This window comes from Mercenaria mercenaria, chromosome 4 (assembly GCF_021730395.1).
Source record: "Mercenaria mercenaria strain notata chromosome 4, MADL_Memer_1, whole genome shotgun sequence".
NCBI classification, from domain to species: domain Eukaryota; kingdom Metazoa; phylum Mollusca; class Bivalvia; order Venerida; family Veneridae; genus Mercenaria; species Mercenaria mercenaria.
The window spans coordinates 55,685,374-55,707,337 of NC_069364.1; the positions used below are offsets into that span (position 1 = coordinate 55,685,374).

General features: G+C 36.2%; 1 protein-coding gene across 1 annotated transcript in view; it reads right to left on the minus strand.

Moving 5' to 3' along the window:
- The window catches only part of LOC123551790 (uncharacterized), a 53,291-nt gene extending 31,542 nt beyond the window's left edge, over window positions 1-21,749 (minus strand). Inside the window, exons 1-4 of the mRNA XM_045340985.2 lie at window positions 21,616-21,749; window positions 1,487-1,565; window positions 495-731; window positions 258-350 (exon numbers count right to left, since the gene is read on the minus strand). Coding sequence (XP_045196920.2) covers window positions 258-350; window positions 495-731; window positions 1,487-1,532 — 376 coding nt within the window. The 5' untranslated portion in view covers window positions 1,533-1,565; window positions 21,616-21,749. The remainder of the gene's footprint in view (window positions 1-257; window positions 351-494; window positions 732-1,486; window positions 1,566-21,615) is intronic.
- Window positions 21,750-21,964: the final 215 nt, after the last annotated feature.

A 21,964-nucleotide genomic window follows, 5' to 3' on the forward strand; every position in this document is an offset into this window, starting at 1 on the left:
GTAAGGTGAGAGAGAAGAAAAAGCTTCATTATTTTGAAAACCACCCTTATGCTTTTCTGTGAAATACTGGAATACATCAGTAAAATAAAATTTATAATTTTCGTTTGTTTTATTAATAAAGGCAGTGAAAACAGCAAATATATTTTCCAACAGTACAGAACTACACTCAAATACTGAATAGTATGAATTGTAAATGCTCAAGAATTCTTACCAAAAATACATTTCAATTATCTTGATAGATATTTAATAAAGCTCACCATTTAACTGTATCTCTGGTTTAACACTACACAGTTTAGCACTATTTTTTCTGTCTACACCATCAGCCATCTTCTGACCTTGACCTGAAGCTTCTGAAATAAGAGTATACAAGACTTTCTTGGGCCAGCCATCAGACATTTCCTACAATTAGACTTCTGAAGGCCAAGGATTAAGTCTTTAATATAAACAAACCACCCCCTGCTATAGAAGGAAGAAAAAGCACTGGACAGAATTACCTGGAATATGTTCCCAATCACTACTGGCAGTAGAATCTGTCATACACTTTTCAAACTGATCCATTTTCTTTCTGGGAGCTCCCCCATCCTGCACACCCTGTTCATTTCTTTCAGACTGCTGGGACACGTCTGCTTTTTCAGCACCAACAGCAACAGCACCTTTCTGTGTGGTACAATCAGTATTTTGACCCAACAACTGGTTTTCATCTGCACCATTTTGTTCTGGTTGTGGTCGTCCTACAGTAAGTTTATTTGAAGTTTTAGCATCTCTTATCAACCTTATTCTGACAAAGGTGTTATAAAACTGAATCAACTCATAATATCTAAAATTGTTTGAAAGATTCCAAGTTGTTTAAAAAAAAAACCCTGAAAACAAGAGGCCCAATGGGGCCAAGTCGCTCACCTGAAAAGGACCGTAACCAACTGTACCTAAAGGTGCCAAACACCCCAAACTGAACAAATTTATGAGAGGACCTTATATTGATGCCACAGACCAGGTTTGATGAAGATCCACTGAGTGGTTCATAATAAGTAGTCTTTAAAATGTATTTTTACTTTTAGCCCTAGCAACGCCTAAAGGGGGCAAACTGCCCCCATTTGAACAAATTTAAGAAAGTGCTTTATTTGTAATAATCCTACTATCCAAGTCTGATGGAAATTCATCGAGCCATTCATTAGAAGAAGTTCTTTAAGTTATTTCTAGTTTTAACTCTACAGCCCCTAAGAGGGGTTAAGTGTCCCCAATTGAAAAATTGTGGTAAAGGGCCTAATAATAATGCTACAAATCAATTTTATGAAGATCCATCATATTTCCAGGCAGCATTTGTATCAAATTTTACTGGAACCTAAATTTTAACCAGTCAAATTTTTTGGCAAACAGCTATACAAAAAGATAGTATTTAATATGTGAAGTCTACTTCATCTTTGCAAATGATACAATGTAAAGAATATTAATTTAGAATACAATACTAATAAACTATAATATTACTTACTCAGGAAAGTGTACAACTTCCCAAATATATTCACTATAGTTGCCATTTTCTTCTAGTTATGTTACCACTTACTAACAATCTGAAAGATATGAATAACCTGGCTTGTAACACAGGTGGCAGTAGCGTACCTAGGATACAGTATGGGTCCATGAGCCATATACACCTAGACATATTACAATTATTATGTTTTCTAAGGAAAGAAATGCCAAAAAGTCATTTTGAAATTTTTTTGCCCCTGTGACAATGAGCAATGAGAAAGGTAGATATGAACATTTTGCACTGCTTCCAGGTTCATATTTTTTTCAAAACAAGAGCTGTCACTAATGGTGACAAATGCCCCCGCAGCACCTTGACCTTTGAACTGGTGACCCAAAAGTCAGTAGGGGTGGTGTACTCAATAAGTACTATCAGCATGTAAAGTTTGAAGGTCCTGGGTGAAGTGGTTCGCATTTAAAGTGCCTCCATGCAAAAAGTTAACGTTGACCCCTGTGACCTTGACCTTTGACCTGGTGACCCCAAAGTCAGTAGGGTTGGTGTACTCAAAGTACTATCAGCATGTAAAGTTTGAAGGTCCTGGGTGAAGTGGTTCGTGAGTAAAGTGCCTTCATGCAAAAAGTTAACGTTGGCCCCTGTGACCTTGACCTTTGACCTGGTGACCCCACAGCACATGAAGTTTGAAGGTCCTGGGTGCAGTGGTTCGCGAGTAAAGTTTCTTTATGCAGAAAGTTAACGTTGGTCCCTGTGACCTTGACCTTTGACCTGGTGACCCCAAAGTCAGTAGGGGAGGTGTACTCAATAAGTACTATCAGCATGTGAAGTTTGAAGGTCCTAGGTGCAGTGGTTCGCGAGTGAAGTGCCTACATGCAAAAAGTTAACGTTGGTCCCTGTGACCTTGACCTTTGACCTGGTGACCCCAAAGTCAGCAGGGGTGGTGCATTCAGTAAGTACTATCAGCACTTGAAGTCTGAAGGTCCTGGGTGTAGTGGTTCGCGAGTAAAGTGCTTTCATGCAAAAAGTTAACGTTGTGACGGACGAACGAACTAACTAACTAACTAACGAACGGATGGACAGTTGAAAACTAATATGCCTCCCTTCGGGGGCATAAAAATATTTCTTTACAATTGGTTGGCTGTCTTTTGCCCAGTGCAAACCGTTTACGCACAGGAAGCGAGCAACAGAGTAACAAGAGCTGTCCGTAAGACAGCCAAGCTCGACTATCGAAATATTGTCACAGAAGCAGGAAATTATTACTCAAAATGTTAAATATCAAAAGAGTTTTAAGTTCGAAAGGGGACATAATTTGACCAAAATACATATCATAGTTATGGGACTTGATGTTATCAACTAGTTTTATAACCCCGAAGAAACATGTTAAGTTTCAATTCAATATCTGCATTAGTTTTGGGGATAGTAACTTGCATGTTAAACTTTAACCAGAATTTTCTAAGTCCAAAAAGGGGCATAATTTGCTCAAAATACATGTTAAGAGTTATGGAACTTGACCCAGTGAGGTTGGTAATTGACCTAGAAAAAGAATAAATAAGTTTCAAAGCTATATGCCTTTTGGTAATAGCTGTATGTACTTGCACGCAAAACTTTAACCAGGATTTTCTAAGTCCAAAAGGGGGCATAATTTGCCCAAAATACATGTCAGAGTTATGGGACTTGGTGCTATCAACTAGTTTTATAACTCTGAAGACACATGTGAAGTTTCAATTTAATATCTGTAGTAGTTTTGGAGATAGTTACTTGCATGTAAAACTTTAACCAGAATTTTCTAAGTCCAAAAGGGGGTATAATTTGCCCAAAATACGTGTCAGAGTTATGGGACTTGACCCAGTGAGGTAGGTAATTGACCTAGAAAAAGAAAAAATAAGTTTCAAATCTATATGCCTTTTAGTAATGGCTGTATGTACTTGCACGCAAAACTTTAACCAGAATTTTCTAAGTCCAAAAGGGGGCATAATTTGGCCAAAATACATGTCAGAGTTATGGGGCTTGACCCAGTGAGGTAGGTAATTGATCTAGAAAAAGAAAAAATAAGTTTCAAATCTATATGCCTTTTAGTAATAGCTGTATGTACTTGCACGCAAAACTTTAACCAGAATTTTTTAGTCCAAAGGGGGCATAATTTGGCCAAAATGAAGGTCAGAGTTATGGGACTTGGTGCTATCAACTAGTTTTATAACCCCGAAGACACATGTGAAGTTTCAATTCAATATCTGCATTAGTTTTGGAGATAGTAACTTGCATGTAAAACTTTAACCAAAAATTTTCTAAGTCCAAAAGGGGGCATAATTTGCTCAAAATACATGTCAGAGTTATGGGACTTGACCCAGAGAGGTTGGTAATTGACCTAGAAAAAGAATAAATAAGTTTCAAAGCTATATGCCTTTAAATGATAGCTGTATGTACTTGCATGCAAAAACTTAACCAAGGTGTGACGCCGACGCCAGGGTGAGTAGAATAGCTAGACTATTCTTCGAATAGTCGAGCTAAAAATGGTAGTGTTTTCTCATTGTCACAGGGGCATTTTTTCCAAAATTATTTTTGTCATTTTTTCTCAGAAAACATTATAATTGTAATAAATTTAAGTGTATATGGCTCATGGACCCATACTGTATCCTAGGTACAATGTACGTTACTGCCACCTGTGGCTTGTAAGCATGTTGTTCTTAAAGGTGATACATAATAATACATTGATTCAAATAGCATATGCAACAGCTGTCTATAAGACAGCAAGCTCAACTTATCTCAGAGCTTGTCTCTGAATTAGAGCTTTGCCAGTAAAAACTTAACCAAAAAAGTTTAAAGTTAAAGGGGCATAACTCTGTCAAAATTCAAATAAGAGATTGTTTCTCCTGGTGTAGGCTTTGATAGTAAATAACTATTTTAAGTTAACCAAAACGGCTTCTTTCATAGACATAGTAACAGCAAAGTCGAGATACTCAATTATCAATTTCATTCTGTTTACACCAGAGTGGACCTCTCTAGTATTCCTGATCTTGGCCCTAGTAACATACAAACCATGAAACCTATTAAAATAACAACTCATGTCGTCAATAAACTACTGAAAAGCCTTAAGCCTAACAAAGCCTCAGGACCTGACAGAATCCCAAACAAGCTAGGAAGTGGCTATTCTTACGGTCCCGTCCTAATATAATTTCACCCAACTTCTTTACTGGTACTGATGATAAACCCGAACAGAAAATGAGGTTTTTTATCTGTAACTTTTTTATTTCTACAAATTGTTATCAATGGTTGGTATCAAAATAAAGCTTAACATTTGCTGAAAACATTATATAATTTAAATTTATATTTAGTAAGCAAACTCACATGAAGTGATAAATTAAGTCGTTTTTTTCTTTCAAATAAGTATATTAAACATTAAAAATATACATAAATTTCTGTTTGTTTTAAGAACTTTTTGCTTTAAAAATGATCGATTAAACAAGGAGGATTTTCTGGGGGTTTTTTTCTGCTTTTTTTCTTTGTTTTTGTAAGTCTGCTATGTTGGACAACATGACTGCTGTTTAAATGTCCATATTTGATGCTGCTTATTTTCAAACTCTTGAATAAGATTAAAATTTTTATTAAACTTTTTTTATAATAAATAAAGTCAAAATATTTATTGGCATAAACAAATATACAGTACATGTTTTTCGCCAAAAACTATCATTCGGCGGTTTGCTTAACAGAAGTAAATTGAAAAGCATAATTTCCTCACTCCAATCAACTATTAACATTTAATTCTGCTAGGGGAAAGTTTTGACACATTTCATTCGGTCAGTCAACAACTTCTCATGCAATTAAATACAATCAACACCTTCTAATCAGCCCAATCAACTCCTTTTAATGTGATTAATTACCTTTAACACCTTACGTATGTAGGTATGGGCTCATTCTACTTTTTTTTAGAAACCCCTGTCTCCCTACTTTTGATGTATTTTTTTTTTTTAATGACAAAAAATGAATATAAAGCATGCTGGTAATCTGTAGTAATACATATGTGACAGATATTAGTTATTTATAAATTTATTTCTTATTTCATTTCTAATTAAAACTTTCTTTTATTATAACAAGGGATAAGGATTCATTGCTCTCTCTCTTTTCTTACTATAATTTTTAAAAGGTTCAATAGATTTTCTATTATATTATATTTTTATTACTAAGGGCATTGTATTTATTTATTTTATTTTATTTCAGTATTCTTATATTTTCAGTATATTCCTTTTATTATTTTATCAAACCTAATTATTTAAAGTTAACCATTTTCCAATATAACTCCTTCAAAACTCACAATGATTTTAAATACCAGTTTTTAAAAGTAAAAAATATCATAAACTAGAATGTGTCTGTAGGACACAGGGTGTGCCCCCCACTATTACATTTGTCACAAATAAGGTGTTGAAAAACGTAGGTTCGGGTGTGGGGGTTTATACTCCATTGATAAAATACACTTTAAATCCAGTTTTCAATGTTAGTTTATTATGAGATTTTGTCTAAGATGGAAAATAAAGTGGTCAAAATTATAATTCTCTCATTCCTCTGGTCTAAAGTCACTTAATATTATAACTGTAAAATATTTCATTTCTTGTTTCTATGATCTGTCATTTTCAAAGTCCGAGCCAAAAGTAAAGAATTCCCTTCCAAGTTCTGACCTAGGCTTATATACAAAAGCAGGTACCCTCCCATATTTGGAGTGTATCATAGTGATGAAAGACAAAGATTACCCCTAATATTTATGAGGATAACCGTTGACTGATGGTACCATCCCAAATATGGAGCAACCTCTAACTCTAACAGATCAGACATGTTTACGATGGTACATGATGACAACATACCCTGATAAAATGATACACACTCCAGTCCCAAGCAATTTATGAGGGTAACTGGTGAATGACATCTCTAGTAGCAGAGGTCAAAGTTTCACATCAGTAGAATCAATTAATAAATCAACTTTAATAAGACTAGCTGCTAAATTTACAACACTCCCCCACCCTTAGCTTCTTAATTGTCCCCAATTAAGTTTTAACATTAAAATATAAGTGACTACTGAGCCAGACTCTTGCTCTCAAATACTATGAAGAAGGTACATAAGAATATGAATACCTAAACTATATTATCACTGAAATTGCTCCTCAATATAAATGATTAAGTGTCATGAATAGTAGCAAACATGCTATACTTTGTGTTTTAATAAAACTCATGATTATAGTTCGGAAGAACTATGTGACTAAATACTTCTCAAAGTAGTATACATGTAAAATGACTATTATACTAATGTATGTATGAAACATTAAAAGTGTAAAAAAAAATCGCCAACTGTCCTAGTAAAACACATGTAAAATAAAATCCAGTGTTGAATTCAGTTCATCTATAAGTGAATATATTTTTGTAAGCACTTTCACACAATGTTTATTTCACTCACACTAAGTCCTGGTGCCTTTATTTATTTTAACATTAACACAGTATGATGATAGAAATAGGCACAATTTTGATTAGTTTCATTGATATGGTAGTCGTCTTTACCATTTACTAATGTAAGTCCTGGTGCCTTTAATTTATTTAAATTAATTAGAAAAAAAAAGGAATAGGCACAATGTTGGATTTTATATGGCTATGGTAGTCGTCTCTACCAAAGTTTTAAGTCCTGTGTGCCAAGAGCATCTAATTATACAACATATGATTTTAATAAATGGCACAAATTTCATATCTGAAAATGAAGCCCACAAATAAATCCATTTCGATACACCAAGGCTGAATGGGATTATTATTACCAATGCAGCCACTAATTAAATCCATACAAAGAATAATGAAATGAATAAGTACACACTTATAATCCAGGACGAATATTAGTTAGCACTTAAAATCCAGAAGGAATATCAACTTAATCCAAAACAATTAACACTTTAATATTTATAACTATTGTGCACCATGTTGGTATGGTCTGTATTGGGTCCTGTTCCTAGAACTTCTCCTCACTTGTTGACTGGTACTGTCCAGGCAGGGTTTGGAAGTTTGCTGGAACCCTTTCATTTTTGATTTATGGTTATTTTCCTTAGACTTCACCATGTTTGATTGCCAATGGTCGTTTTATTTCCATGAAACGGTTTCAATCTGTCATGATGCACTATTCTTGATTTGCCATTTGGGGAAAGTCTTATCTCATACAAAAGGTCTGTGATCTTCCTTGTAATAACATAAGGCCCCTTCCAAATATTAGGGTCAATTTTCTTGCTGATTCCTTTATGTCTAGACTTCTCTAAGCACAAAACTAACTGTCCTTTACTAAAATGTGTTTTTGAAATCCGGTGTCATAATCACGCTTCTGTCTGTCAGCATTCTTTTGCAAATTAGTTCGTGCTATATGATGCGCCTCTGTTAACTTCTCTTGTAGTTGAATGGCATAGTCCACTGAACTTATTTTATTCTCTAAAATGCAGCCAAGTGAAACGTCAACCGGGATAATAGCTTCGCGTCCCATCATTAAATAATTTGGCGTGAATCCGGTCGCCTGGTGGACACATCCTCTGTATGCGGAGGTGATTAAATTAAGATTTTCATCCCAGTTTGTTTGATTGGAGTTTACATAAGTAAATATCATATTTTGCAAAACTTGATTGAATCTCTCTGGTCCACCATTTGCCATTGGCCTATATCCACTAGTCCTAGTTGATTAATTTCCAAAATCCGACAGACTTCACTGAACAACTTGGATTGGTAATTTGTCCCTTGATCAGAATGTATGTCCAAACACATACCATATCTGGACAAAAATTCATATACAATCTTATGAGCAACGTACTTGCTAGCTGATCTCTGTTGCGTAACACTCAGCCCACTTGGTAAATCCATCAATGACCACGATAATATACCGATTTCCGGATTCTGTCTCATTAAGTGGCCCCATTATGTCCGTTTGTATACGATCCATAGGATGGCCAACTGTGTACTCCGTTAGTGGTGCCCTCGGTATGTTTTTCGGCCTTTTTCGGAATGCACACTTTTCACAACTTTTGATGTGCAACTGGACGTATTCCTTCATTTTTATACCAGTGATATTTGAGATGTAATTTTGAATATGTCTTTGAAATTCCTAAATGTGCTCCAGTAATTGAATCATGACAAGATATCAAAAGTTCCTTATATAGTACTCTAGGCACTATCAACAAAAGCCGATGGTCCTTTGCACTGACAATGTACTTTTTAAATAACACTCCATCAATCAGAGTTAACAGGTCATAATTTAGCCAATAATTCCGCACACTTGGTGAATTCCCTGCTACCTTATCTCTCAGGGGTCGTCTGTTTTCTTCAAGCCACTGTATCACAATTCCTAAATCTGGGTCTGCTCTCTGAAATTTTGGGCCATTTTGACAGGTGAACAATTAACTGTGTTAAACTGTTTGAGACAACCTAAGTTAGATGTTTGCGCTGCATCCTCGGATAATGCAACATGTTCATCCAGTATAGCATTTACGTCCTCGTTCAACACCTCCTCGTTATCGCCACCAAAGTTGAAGCTATTTCCACTTTGTACACCATTTAAATCCAGACTATTATGGAATCGAAGTCGTTGAACGCGATTTCGGAAGTACTTCCCAGTCTGTTTTAATCCATGGAAAAGTGTATTGAAACAACCTATCAACTTCATGATTTGCAGCTGCATGAACACAAAAATACTGCTCCAAAATCCACTATTTTGAGCCTTCACTCGTAATATGACTGGCCTACTCTGATTCCCAATATCAAGTTTTTATCGAATAATGGAACAACGTCATTGAATTGTGCAAAATCTGACCAGGAATCGTGTTTCTTCAAACAAGTCTGACACCCCTTACATGGTAAACTTTCAAGTATTGTATTCCCATCATAGCACTGACACTCCTCTGGTTCACATGGAATTCTGGACGGGCTATCAGCATTGATATGCTTTTTTTCCCACTACGATGTTCGATTTTAAAGTTATACTGTGACAAAACCTCTAGCCAGCGCGCCATTTGATCAGTAGGTGACTTAAACGACATTAACCACCTTAAACTGGAACAGTCAGTCCTTAATAAAAATTCTCTACCTAACAGAAAGTGTCTAAACTGGGTTATAAATGTCACTACACCCAACAGCTCCTTCTTGTGGCACAATAACGTCGCTGTGTTTTGTCAAATGATTTACTCGCAAACATAATTGGTTTTTCAACATAATCCTGAGCTGTATCTGACCATTGCATTTGCGACAAGCAACCCCCGCACGAGAAATTGCTACTAATCAGTATCCACTATGAATAAGCCTTCCTCTTTTGGATATGCTAACACTTCTTCGCCTGTCAATGCAGTTTTTAAGTCCATAAAAGCACTATCCTGTTCTGGTCCCCAGATAAACGCTCGACCGGCCTCTGTTAAGCGATTAAGTGGTGACGCCCTAGCACTAAATCCCTTGATAAAACGTCTGTAATAACTACAAAAACCTAAAAAACTTCTGAGTTCAGTTAAATTCCGCGGCACAGGCCACTCTTTCACAGCTTTAACTTTCTCTTCTGAAGGACGTATTCCAGAACTGTCAATTGTGTGACCTAATATATTTATGCGCCTTTGGAGTAGATTGCACTTGCTTGGTTTTAATTTCAAGTTATTTTTTCTCCAATCTGGTTAAAATTTCATCTAACCTAAACAATGCCTGATCAAAAGTTTCAGCAAAAGTACAAATATCATCCATGTAAATAATCATTGTCCTCCACTGTAAGTTCTTAAACACTAATTCCATACACCGCTGAAATGTATGTGGAGCCCCTGTAAGGCCCTGCGGCATAGTAACGTATTGATACAGACCGCCCCTGCTGGTGCCAAATGCAGTCTTTTCACGATCTCTCTCATCCAGTTCTATTTGGTAAAATCCTGACAAAAGATCTAATGAACTGTAATAATTATTTCCTCCCAAACTTTCTAAACAACTGTCAATTCTCGGCAATGGATAGGCACATTTTTTACTTAGATCATTTAAAACCCCTATAATCCACAACGACACGCACTCCTGCCTGGGGTCCTTTTTCCTTACGAAGCATAAAGGTGCAGACCATGGACTCTTACTTTCTTCAATTATTCCCATTTCAAGTTGTTGTTGAATAATTTTTCTTCTTGGCCTTCGAACGCTTTTGGCACCCGTCTAGGTGGTATTTTTTACAGGTCGAACATTTTCTGCCACCTCAATTGTATGTCGCACTAATGAAGTACGCCCTAAATCTGTGGAGGAACTGGAAAAAGCATTTTTATGTTTCTCCAATAGACACTTCAATGCTTCTTTTTGCGACTCATTGAGATTTTCAGAGGATCTATGGTACAAGTCCTTTAACCCACTACTCCATTTAGTCATGTCATATTTAATGTCATTTTCACTTGTTTTGGTATTATTGTCCAATATTTCACAGTCATTTAAATCGACATTTTCTCTCAATAAATCCTCTTGTTTAGTTTCATGTAAATATCCCAATAATGACCCTTTTGATAATTTCACTTTTCTGTTAAGGTGTTAACTAGTCTAATGGGAATTGAATCACCCTGAATTCTCTTTGGAGCAATGAGCACACTTCCCATCAAAACATTGTTAGCCGGTTGTTTATTCTCTGAAGGGTAAATGATGCCCAATGATGAATTAATTGCACCGAAATTTATAGCCTCCCCAGGTATTACTGTTTCTGAATTCGCTGGAATTGTTACTCTTGACCTTGTGGTCACTCTGACTGCCCTCAAGGAACTTTTCAACTAGAGTTCTACACATTTTCCCATTCAATTTTAAATCCCTTTTTAGCACTAAGTTGGTAATCATTTTCATACAAGAAGTCTAATCCAATTAGTCCATCTTCATGAATAGGTGCAATTAATACAGTGTAATTAAAAGTTTGACCCGATGCACTAAATGAAAATTCACATTGTCCATCTATGGCTAATAAACCATCATCCGCAACTTCAAGACGTATTGAAGGGTCAACTTTACACAACTCAGGTCGCACATCCTCTGGTATTTTATGATATAATGCAGTAGAAAAAATTGTAGTACAGGCACCAGTATCTATGACTAAGTTCGCGCGCACAGTTTGAAAAATATTTACAGGCAATATAATGGAAACACCATCCGTATTAGCACTCCTACACTTAATAGTCTTAAATTCAACTTCACTGTTATTGACCAAGTCTGGGCCGTTAGGCTTGGTCGAAGCTAGTTTTCCGACTTGTTACCTTCCTGAAGGTTTGCCTTACACTCGTCCGCATAGTGACCAAACTGCTGGCATCTAAAACACTGCACATCTTTTCTTGGGCGCTGATTTACTTTACGATCCGAGGCTGATCTACTACTTTTAACATTCAGCTGGTTCGCGAGATGATCAATCTTTTTGCCTATGTTGGATTTCAGATCCCTACCAAATTCTTGCAGTCTTGCTTCTGTTACATAAGGTTCCCTGCACGTGTCAATGTTCCTAATTCTCGCCCCTCTCACGTCATCTCTGATGCTGGAATAGTTGTCGAGCAATTCTCTTGCCTGATCGATAGTTTTTGGGTCCTGCATCCCAATGAACAAAGCCGCCTGAGAATCCTGAAGTCCCTTAAGAAAGTGCCGAAGGTTTATCGTTTCCCTCGTCTCGTTGTTTGCTGTGGGGTAACCTTTTATTACCAACCTCTTAACCTCTGCCACATATTCAGCCAACGATTCTTTTCCCTATTGTATTTCCGGTTTTCTAACTCAGCCAGATAGGAGGAAGTGGAGCGCTTTTCCTGAAATCGCATCGCCATAGATGATTTTATCTTCGCATAACTTGACAATTCGTCAGCTCCCAGCTGCTTGAAAGCGTATTCTGCAGCATCACCGCGTAAACTGTTCTTAAGGCGGAACAAACGTTCACTATTGTCCCACTTGCACGCATCAACCATAGCTTCAAATGGGTGAATGAAACTCTCCCAGGATGATTTGCCATCAAAGATAATTTGCCTTGGTAGAGGAACCTCGTATTTATCACGGCCTCTCTGTTGATTTTGCTGCCTTGATGTATTGCTATTTTCATTCGAAGCTGTGTCCCTTTCATTGACTAAATTTCTTATCTGATTGTCTTTTTCCATAGAAATGTCATTGATTCGTTGTTGGTAACTGCGTACTAATTCATCTCTTTGTAAAGTACTTTCCTGTTCATTTTTGCGTAGTCTCTCACTTAAGGTCAAGTTATCAACTTCTGCCGATTTAAGTTTTTGTCTCAAAAGTTCAACTTCAGCTAATAATCGTTCATGACTATCATCGTCTTCAGTTGTGACAGAATCTTTTTCGTGTTGCTTTTTAGGTCCCATGATTATCACTTAATTGTCACCACAAATATTTGAATAGAAATATATGTCCAAATTTCTTATAAGCACGTGTATAAGTCCATTTCCGTCGCTGCCACCAGTGTTGAAAAACGTAGGTTCGGGTGTGGGGGTTTATACTCCATTGATAAAATACACTTTAAATCCAGTTTTCAATGTTAGTTTATTATGAGATTTTGTCTAAGATGGAAAATAAAGTGGTCAAAATTATAATTCTCTCATTCCTCTGGTCTAAAGTCACTTAATATTATAACTGTAAAATATTTCATTTCTTGTTTCTATGATCTGTCATTTTCAAAGTCCGAGCCAAAAGTAAAGAATTCCCTTCCAAGTTCTGACCTAGGCTTATATACAAAAGCAGGTACCCTCCCATATTTGGAGTGTATCATAGTGATGAAAGACAAAGATTACCCCTAATATTTATGAGGATAACCGTTGACTGATGGTACCATCCCAAATATGGAGCAACCTCTAACTCTAACAGATCAGACATGTTTACGATGGTACATGATGACAACATACCCTGATAAAATGATACACACTCCAGTCCCAAGCAATTTATGAGGGTAACTGGTGAATGACATCTCTAGTAGCAGAGGTCAAAGTTTCACATCAGTAGAATCAATTAATAAATCAACTTTAATAAGACTAGCTGCTAAATTTACAACAAAGGGCAATAATTCAAGTATTTGCAGTCTTAATGGGGTATAGCCTCAACAAACATTTTATGAAAAGGATTCATTATTCTAGGCCCTATACTTTTTGAGCTATGAGCATCACAAACAAAAAATCCATTATTTTGGCTATTTCAAGGGCCATAACTCTATAATAAGAGCTAATATTCTCAAGAAGAATGCCAAGTGTGCAAGGTCACATCATGTTAAAGACTCCAGCAAGATTTCCTGAATTAACATCTAATACTTTTTGGGCTAGGCACATAATTAAGTGAAAAAGTGCATTTTTTACTTTTTCAGGGGCCATAACTTTAAAAATACGGGATGGAGCCAGCTAAAAAATTAGAGGTGTGCAAGTTTACATCATGATAAAGACTTATACAAGTTTTCAACCATTTATATTAAATACTTTTTGAGCTAGGTGCGTCACAAGGTGAAAATGTACATATTTGACTATTTCAGGGGCCATAACTCTAAAAATAGGGGGCGGACCTAGATGAAAAATAGGAGGTGCACAAGTTCATATCATGATTAAGCCTCATGCAAGGTTTCATGAATCTATATCAAATACTTTTTGAGCTAGGCATGTCACAAGGTGAAAATGTGCATTTTTGACTATTTCAGGGGCCATAACTCTGAAAATAGGGGGCGGACCCAAATGAAAAATAGGAGGTGCTCAAGTTCATATCATGATTAAGACTCATGCAAGGTTTCATGAATCTTTATCAAATACTTTTTGAGCTAGGCGTGTCACAAGGTGAAAATGTGCAATTTTGACTATTTCAGGGGCCATAACTATGAAAATAGGAGGCGGAGCCAGATGAAAAATAGTAGGTGCGCAAGTTCATATCATGATTAAGACTCATGCAAGGTTTCATGAATCTATATCAAATACTTTTTGAGCTAGGCATGTCACAAGGTGAAAATGTGCATTTTTGACTATTTCAGGGGCCATAACTCTGAAAATAGGGGGCGGAGCCTGATGAAAACTAGGAGGTGCGCAAGTTCATATCATGATTAAGCTTCATGCAAGGTTTCATGAATCTATATCAAATACTTTTTGAACTAGGCGTGTCACAAGGTAAAAATGTGCATTTTTGACTATTTCAGGGGCCATAACTCTGAAAATAGGGGACAGAGCCAGACGAAAAATAGGAGGTGCGCAAGTTTATATCATGAAAAAGACTCATGCAAGGTTTCATCAATTTATATCAAATACTTTTCGAGCTAGGCGTGTCACGAACTTCGGACAGACGGACGCACGGACAGATGCGCGGACAAGACCAAATCTATATGCCCCCAACCCCATGGGGGGGGGGGGGGGGGGGGCACAAAAAGCAAAAATGCCTTAAATATGGGGGGGGGGGGGGACAAAATTACCAAAAGGGGGACGGATTGACCAGGCTGGTAACATTGCCCGATTGGGCTTATGACACAAAAAGTAATATTTCTTGAAAAATAATGAAGATATTTCTTTCAAACTTGGTCCATTTATTAAGCACAACATATGATGCTTATCAAGATAGAAATAACTTTGTTGCCTTCAGTTTTGTTAGAATTACTTCCCCTTCTCAGTATTTTATGATGCATATTTTCTGAAGTCCAAAAAAATGATGTTTTAAGGTTTCGATGGAGGCCTTGAGAAACAAAAATCAAACAACACCAAATCATAGAAAGAAAGAGTTGTTTGACATGAAAATTGAACAGCATGTAAAACATGTATATTACTTTACGAAACAAGTGTCAGTATACTGATTTAAACATTGAATTCCGGAAAAGGGCTCCCTTAAGGGGCTCCACTTCTGGACAGTTAAACGCCTTTAAAAACTCACCATTTTCAAAGAACAGTTACACATTTTCGTTTTGATGCATTTGCAATAGCGTGCGAGTGGTGTGAAGGTGGAACACAGTTTTCAGCAATTGTTTATCTTTATTTCTTTACAAATGGCATTCATTTTCAAAGGGAGACAACTGTTCCCGATTATTTTAAGTACAAATGGCATTCATTTTCAAAGGGAAACAACTTTTTCCGATTATTTTAAGTAATCTTTGAGAAAAAGTTGTCTCCCTTTGAAAATGAATGCCATTTGTAAAGAAAAAAAGATAAACAATTGCTGAAAACTATGTTCCACCTTGTTATGCGAAATTTCACCACTTGCACGCTATTGCAAATGCATCAAAACAAACATGTGTAACAGTTCTTTGAAAATGGTGAGTTTTTAAAGGCGTTTAACTGTCCGGAAGTGGAGCCCCTTTAGGCAGCCCTTTTCCGGAATTCAATGTTTATATCAGTATACTGACACTTGTTTCGTAAAGTAATATACATGTTTTACATGCTGTTCAATTTTCACGTCAAACAACTCTTTCTTTCTATGATTTGGTGTTGTTTGATTTTTGTTTCTCAAGGCCTCCATCGAAACCTTAATGCAATGTTTAAAACAGAAAAGGTTCAATGGCTTTCTATTGCTCCAAACTTTTGCGCCAATACCTTTATTCTATGTATTTAAGGTAAATATTTTGTTTCTAGTGCAGATGTATGAGCAATGTTTTTAGAACTAACATTTCTAAATAATGTTGTAAGTGAAAGCAGAGTAAAATGTATACATTCATTTACTAGCGCAAATAATTTTGAGCATTAGAAAGCCATTGAACCCTTTTTTGTTTTCAACTTAGCATTAGAACATATTTTTTTGGACTTCAAAGATTATGCGTCATAAAAATCTGAAAAGGGGAAATAATTCTACCAAACCTGAAGGCAACCAAGTTATTTTTATTCTAATTTGTATCATTGGTTATGCTTAATAAATGGACAAAGTTTGAAAGGAATATCTTCATTATTTTTCAAGAAATACTACTTTTTGTGTTGTAAGCCCGATCGGGCAATGTTACCAGCCTGTTGACCAAAATGGGGAAGAGTTGAACAAATTTTATCATGAGGGAGACAAAATGACCAATTTTGGGGGACGAAATGACCAAATCGGGGACGAGTTGACTAAGGGAAGAGCTGAATTGATTCAACTTAGCATTAGAACATATTTTTTTGGACTTCAAAGATTATGCGTCATAAAAATCTGAAAAGGGGAAATAATTCTACCAAACCTGAAGGCAACCAAGTTATTTTTATTCTAATTTGTATCATTGGTTATGCTTAATAAATGGACAAAGTTTGAAAGGAATATCTTCATTATTTTTCAAGAAATATTACTTTTTGTGTTGTAAGCCCGATCAGGCAATGTTACCAGCCTGTTGACCAAAATAGGGAAGAGTTGAACAAATTTTATCATGAGGGAGACAAAATGATCAATTTTGGGGGACGAAATGACCAAATCAGGGACGAGTTGACTAAGGGAAGAGCTGAATTGATACTCAGGGCGAAGCAGTTGCCTGGGGATTGGGGTGCGGCGGCACGAAATACCCAAATCTACCCAAATCTTCCCAAATCTTGATAGGAATGATCAAATCTTCGTAGATTATGAATATTTATAATATATATCAACATAAATATATCATTTTGATGTATTATAACGATAATTAACTAGAAAAATCGGCGTTGAATTGAAATTGGATGATAAGCCTGACGAGAGGCAACATTCATTTTCAGGAGTTCAGGATTTAAATTTTCTGTAATTCAAGTCGTGAAACGTGATATTCTAAGCTATTTTAATACAAAACATACCATATATTGATGAACTTTGTGCGGTTACGTCGAATAAAAATGGCGGCATCCATAACGTTTTTCGTTGCAGCGCCTACGAGTTTAATCGGGAAAGGTGTTTTTGAATGAAGAGCAGTATTATTCTAAGGCCAATAAATGGACAGGAAATTTTAGTTTCCGCTTTTGTTTACATGGACCCCAATGAGTCTGGAGTAGCCCTTCCGCAGACACAATATCCGTCATGGAATGCACGTGATTCTTTCCCGCCAAAATGATAATAACGTGTCCACAACTCAATTGTTTTCACAAGCGTGCACAATCAATCTCATTTCAAATTTATCATGAGTATCCTCAGATGTTAAACGAGAGGTTTCTACAGTTTGGGATTTTTTTATTTTTTTTTTGTGCTTCGGTAGCTTTTATTTCATTAGAACGGACAGCAATAAACAGCAGACAACTATGTGCAAATGAATAGTTTCTTGTTGTGTACGACGCTTTCTATAAGATAAGAAAACGGAAGGTAGGATTGGGTAGGGGGTCTCTAGGCATGCCCCACAGAAAAATAATGAAAATGCATGTATATTCGTGCAATCTTATGCATTCCGGAGGCACGGGCCAACAAAGCCTATATAGGGTACCACGCGAAAGTAATATTATCAAATATGTATCGGTTATATTCTTGGTATCTAAAATGTGGTCGGAAAAAACATCAGCGACAAAGGATTTGTCAAGAAGAATTGTTTAGTGTTTTGAAGCATTGCACAAATTTTAGTTAAATCTAGCACTTCTTTCATGAAATTCAACCTTCAGCCGTATGTGATTCATTCAAAACAAACAACCTGAGAATGTGTTTATTTCTGTTACAGGGTTTGCTGTAACGAGTAACTTTATCTTGCATTTTTATTCCTTTTGCTGTGTGTTCTAGTATATATAGGACTATGGAACTACACTCTTGCCCGACAGACACGTATAACAAGAATTTCCATAAAATAAGTTAGATTGATGCCAAAATCTTACTCCAGTAGAACATCTTTAATAGGGGTGTGTTGTCTCGGATAAAGAATGGGGGAAAAAGCTAGTCGGAAAACCAAATCAAACTTCCCGTGCTCCAAAAAATATACTGACTTTCAAATGAAATATTTCGTCAGTATAGTGTTAATATATTATGAAACAAGAGCACCGCCTTGCGGGTGCTGACGCTCATCTGATTTTTTTTGTGTAATAGAAATATTGTCCTACCCATGATTTTCTAAGTCTAAAAAGGGCCATCATTCTTGCAAAAAGCAGGATAGAGTTATGTTTCTTGATGTACAGTGTCCACTTATGATGGTGAAAAACTGTTGCAAGTTTTAAAGCAATAGCTTTAATAGTTTATGAGAAAAGTTGACTTAAACATAATACTCAACCAAGAAAATGATTTTCTAAGTCCAAAAGGGGCAATAATTATTGCAAAAAGCAGGATGGAATTATGTTGCTTGCTGTACAGGGTCAGCTTATGATGGTGAACAAGTGTTGCAAGTTTCAAAGCAATAGCTTTGATAGTTTAAGAGAAAAAGTTGACCTAAACATAAAACTTAACCAAGAAATCTGATATTTTCTAAGTCCAAAAGGGGCAATAATTATTGCAAAAAGCAGGATGGAATTATGTTGCTTGCTGTACAGGGTCAGCTTATGATGGTGAACAAGTGTTGCAAGTTTCAAAGCAATAGCTTTGCTAGTTTAGGAGAAAAGTTGACCTAAACATAAAACTTAACCAAGAAATCTGATATTTTCTAAGTACAAAAGGGGCCATAAATCTTGCAAAAAGCAAGATGGAGTTATGTTTCTTGCTATACAGGGTCAGCTTATGATGGTGAACAAGTATTCCAAGTTTCAAAGCAATAGCTTTGATAGTTTAGGAGAAAAGCTGACCTAAACATAAAACTTAACCAGGCAACGCCGACGCCGACGCCGACAACCGCTCAAGTGATGACAATAACTCATCATTTTTTTTCAAAAAATCAGATGAGCTAAAAAGGGCCATCATTCTTGCAAAAAGCAGGATAGAGTTATGTTTCTTGATGTACAGTGTCCACTTATGATGGTGAAAAACTGTTGCAAGTTTTAAAGCAATAGCTTTAATAGTTTATGAGAAAAGTTGACTTAAACATAATACTCAACCAAGAAAATGATTTTCTAAGTCCAAAAGGGCAATAATTATTGCAAAAAGCAGGATGGAGTTATGTTGCTTGCTGTACAGGGTCAGCTTATGATGGTGAACAAGTGTTGCAAGTTTCAAAGCAATAGCTTTGATAGTTTAAGAGAAAAAGTTGACCTAAACATAAAACTTAACCAAGAAATCTGATATTTTCTAAGTCAAAAAGGGGCCATAAATCTTGCAAAAAGCAGGACAGAGTTATGTTTCTTGCTATACAGGTCAACTTATGATGGTAAACAAGTGTTTGCAAGTTTTAAAGCAATAGCTTTGATAGTTTAGGATAAAAGCTGACCTAAACATAAAACTTAACCAAGAAAACTGATTTTCTAAGTCCAAAAGGGGCAATAAATCTTGCAAAAAGCAAGATGGAGTTATGATTCTTGACGTACAGGGTCTGCTTATGATGGTGAACAAGTATTCCAAGTTTCAAAGAAATTTAGCTTTGATAGTTTAGGAGAAAGTTGACCTAAACATAAAACTTAACCAAGAAATCTGATATTTTCTAAGTACAAAAGGGGCCATAAATCTTGCAAAAAGCAAGATGGAGTTATGTTTCTTGCTATACAGGGTCAGCTTATGATGGTGAACAAGTATTCCAAGTTTCAAAGCAATAGCTTTGATAGTTTAGGAGAAAAGCTGACCTAAACATAAAACTTAACCAGGCAACGCCGACGCAGACGCCGACGCCGACACCGACGCCGACAACCGCTCAAGTGATGACAATAACTCATCATTTTTTTTCAAAAAATCAGATGAGCTAAAAAAAAAGAAACACTGCTTTTTCAGTAAAAATAATGTTTCGCGTAATTACACGAAAATACAGCTAAATCATTTTCTCGTGCATAGTTGCATATATTATGATCAAAATTATATGTCAGACATCCAATGAAATATGAGTATCTTTAGTAAGTTGGTATAGTGTTAATATCTTTTGAGGAAAAATTATCAACTTGTATCAATTTAGTGAAAAATATGTTACCAAGTTTAGTCTTTTCAGTAATATGTGTATCATTTGCAAGACGGTATATTCTTATTAAAATGTGTTTTCTCTGTAGAGATTGATGTGCAATTTTAAAACAGGCACCTGCAATTTCAGTTCCCTAATTTTTAAACATGTCAGTTTCATATATATCTTAACATCCAATTATTTTTTAGGGTTTGCACTGACGGGTATAAAAGAGTCAATAAAATTTAAAATGCACCAAATTTTATCAATTTATACTATCATTATGTAATATTTAAAACAACAATACAATACAAATTTATTCAAAGTCGGTACATATATTTAAAAAGGAAAACATTAGCTATATATAGCTATTTACCGACAAACATTACATTGAAAAAAAAAATGTTGTGTAAGTTGTGGAAGTCAGTTACTTACCTCTTAGATCGGCGTTCATGAATTGAAAATACCCGCGCTCGTGCGGTAACACCTCGAGCGCTTCGCGCTTTCGGTGTCACGATTCGCACGAGCGAGGGTATTTTCAATTCATGAACACCTCCTACTCGGTTAGTAACCTACACTTACATATGATCGAATTCTTTTAAAAACAATCAGGTTATGGAAAGTGTATTCCGATCATCAGATTTTCTTTTCATTTTTTTTCCCTATAGTTTTGAAGTAAAAGAAATTAAGAAAATAGATCTCCAAATGGGGAAATTTGTAAATATCACAGTCGATTATTCTTACGTACAGCACCTATGTAAGAATACTTGACCGTGATATTTACAAATATTGAGCGATTTCAATTCAACGCCGATTTTTCTAGTTAATTATCGTTATAATACATCAAAATGATATATTTATGTTGAAATATATTATAAATATTCATAATCTACGAAGATTTGATCATTCCTATCAAGATTTAGGTAGATTTGGGTAAGATTTGCGTAGATTTGGTTAAGATTTGGGTAGATTTGGGTTTTTCGTGCTGCCCTTGGGGTGTGCATCTGAATTCGGTAAACAGTCTGTGGCAGTCATTGGCCAGGAGTGCCAACGTCTCACAATATGAGGGGAGGTGTGTAGCGGTTCTCGTATCGGGTGGCCTCGGTAGCTGCATTGGTAGAGCGTTCGCACGGCAAGCCAAAGGTCCGAGTTTCGAGTCCTGGTCGAGGCTGCACATAATTTTTCCTGAGACTGTTACAGTATCATACATCTGCCTCGAGCACGATTACAGCAGGTAATTGTCTGCCGATTATGTCCACATGTGGTAATTTATGCTCAACCAACTTTAAAAGAATTGTAAGCCTATATATACCTGTACGGGTTCTTTTGTAAATATCTTGTTTTCTTTTCTTTTTCTCCCGCCATTCAACTGGCACTCATATTTACTAGCGCTTGATTGGGTCAAAATGTGACAAGCTGGGTTCCAATCGGTTGTTCCTAATCCCCGTACCGTACCCGTACTGTACATCCATATTCCGGAACGAATGTTTCACATTGCAGAGTTGGTGCAGCCGTTCAGCGCAAGCGCGGAATTATTATCAAATGGAACGCACGGCAAAAATACTCATTCACCCCTGTCACCCCGGTATAGAAGTACTTCCGGGTCGTTGTATCCTAGAAAGTAGTTCTTTGAAATCTTGAAGTTCCCAATTTAACGCTAT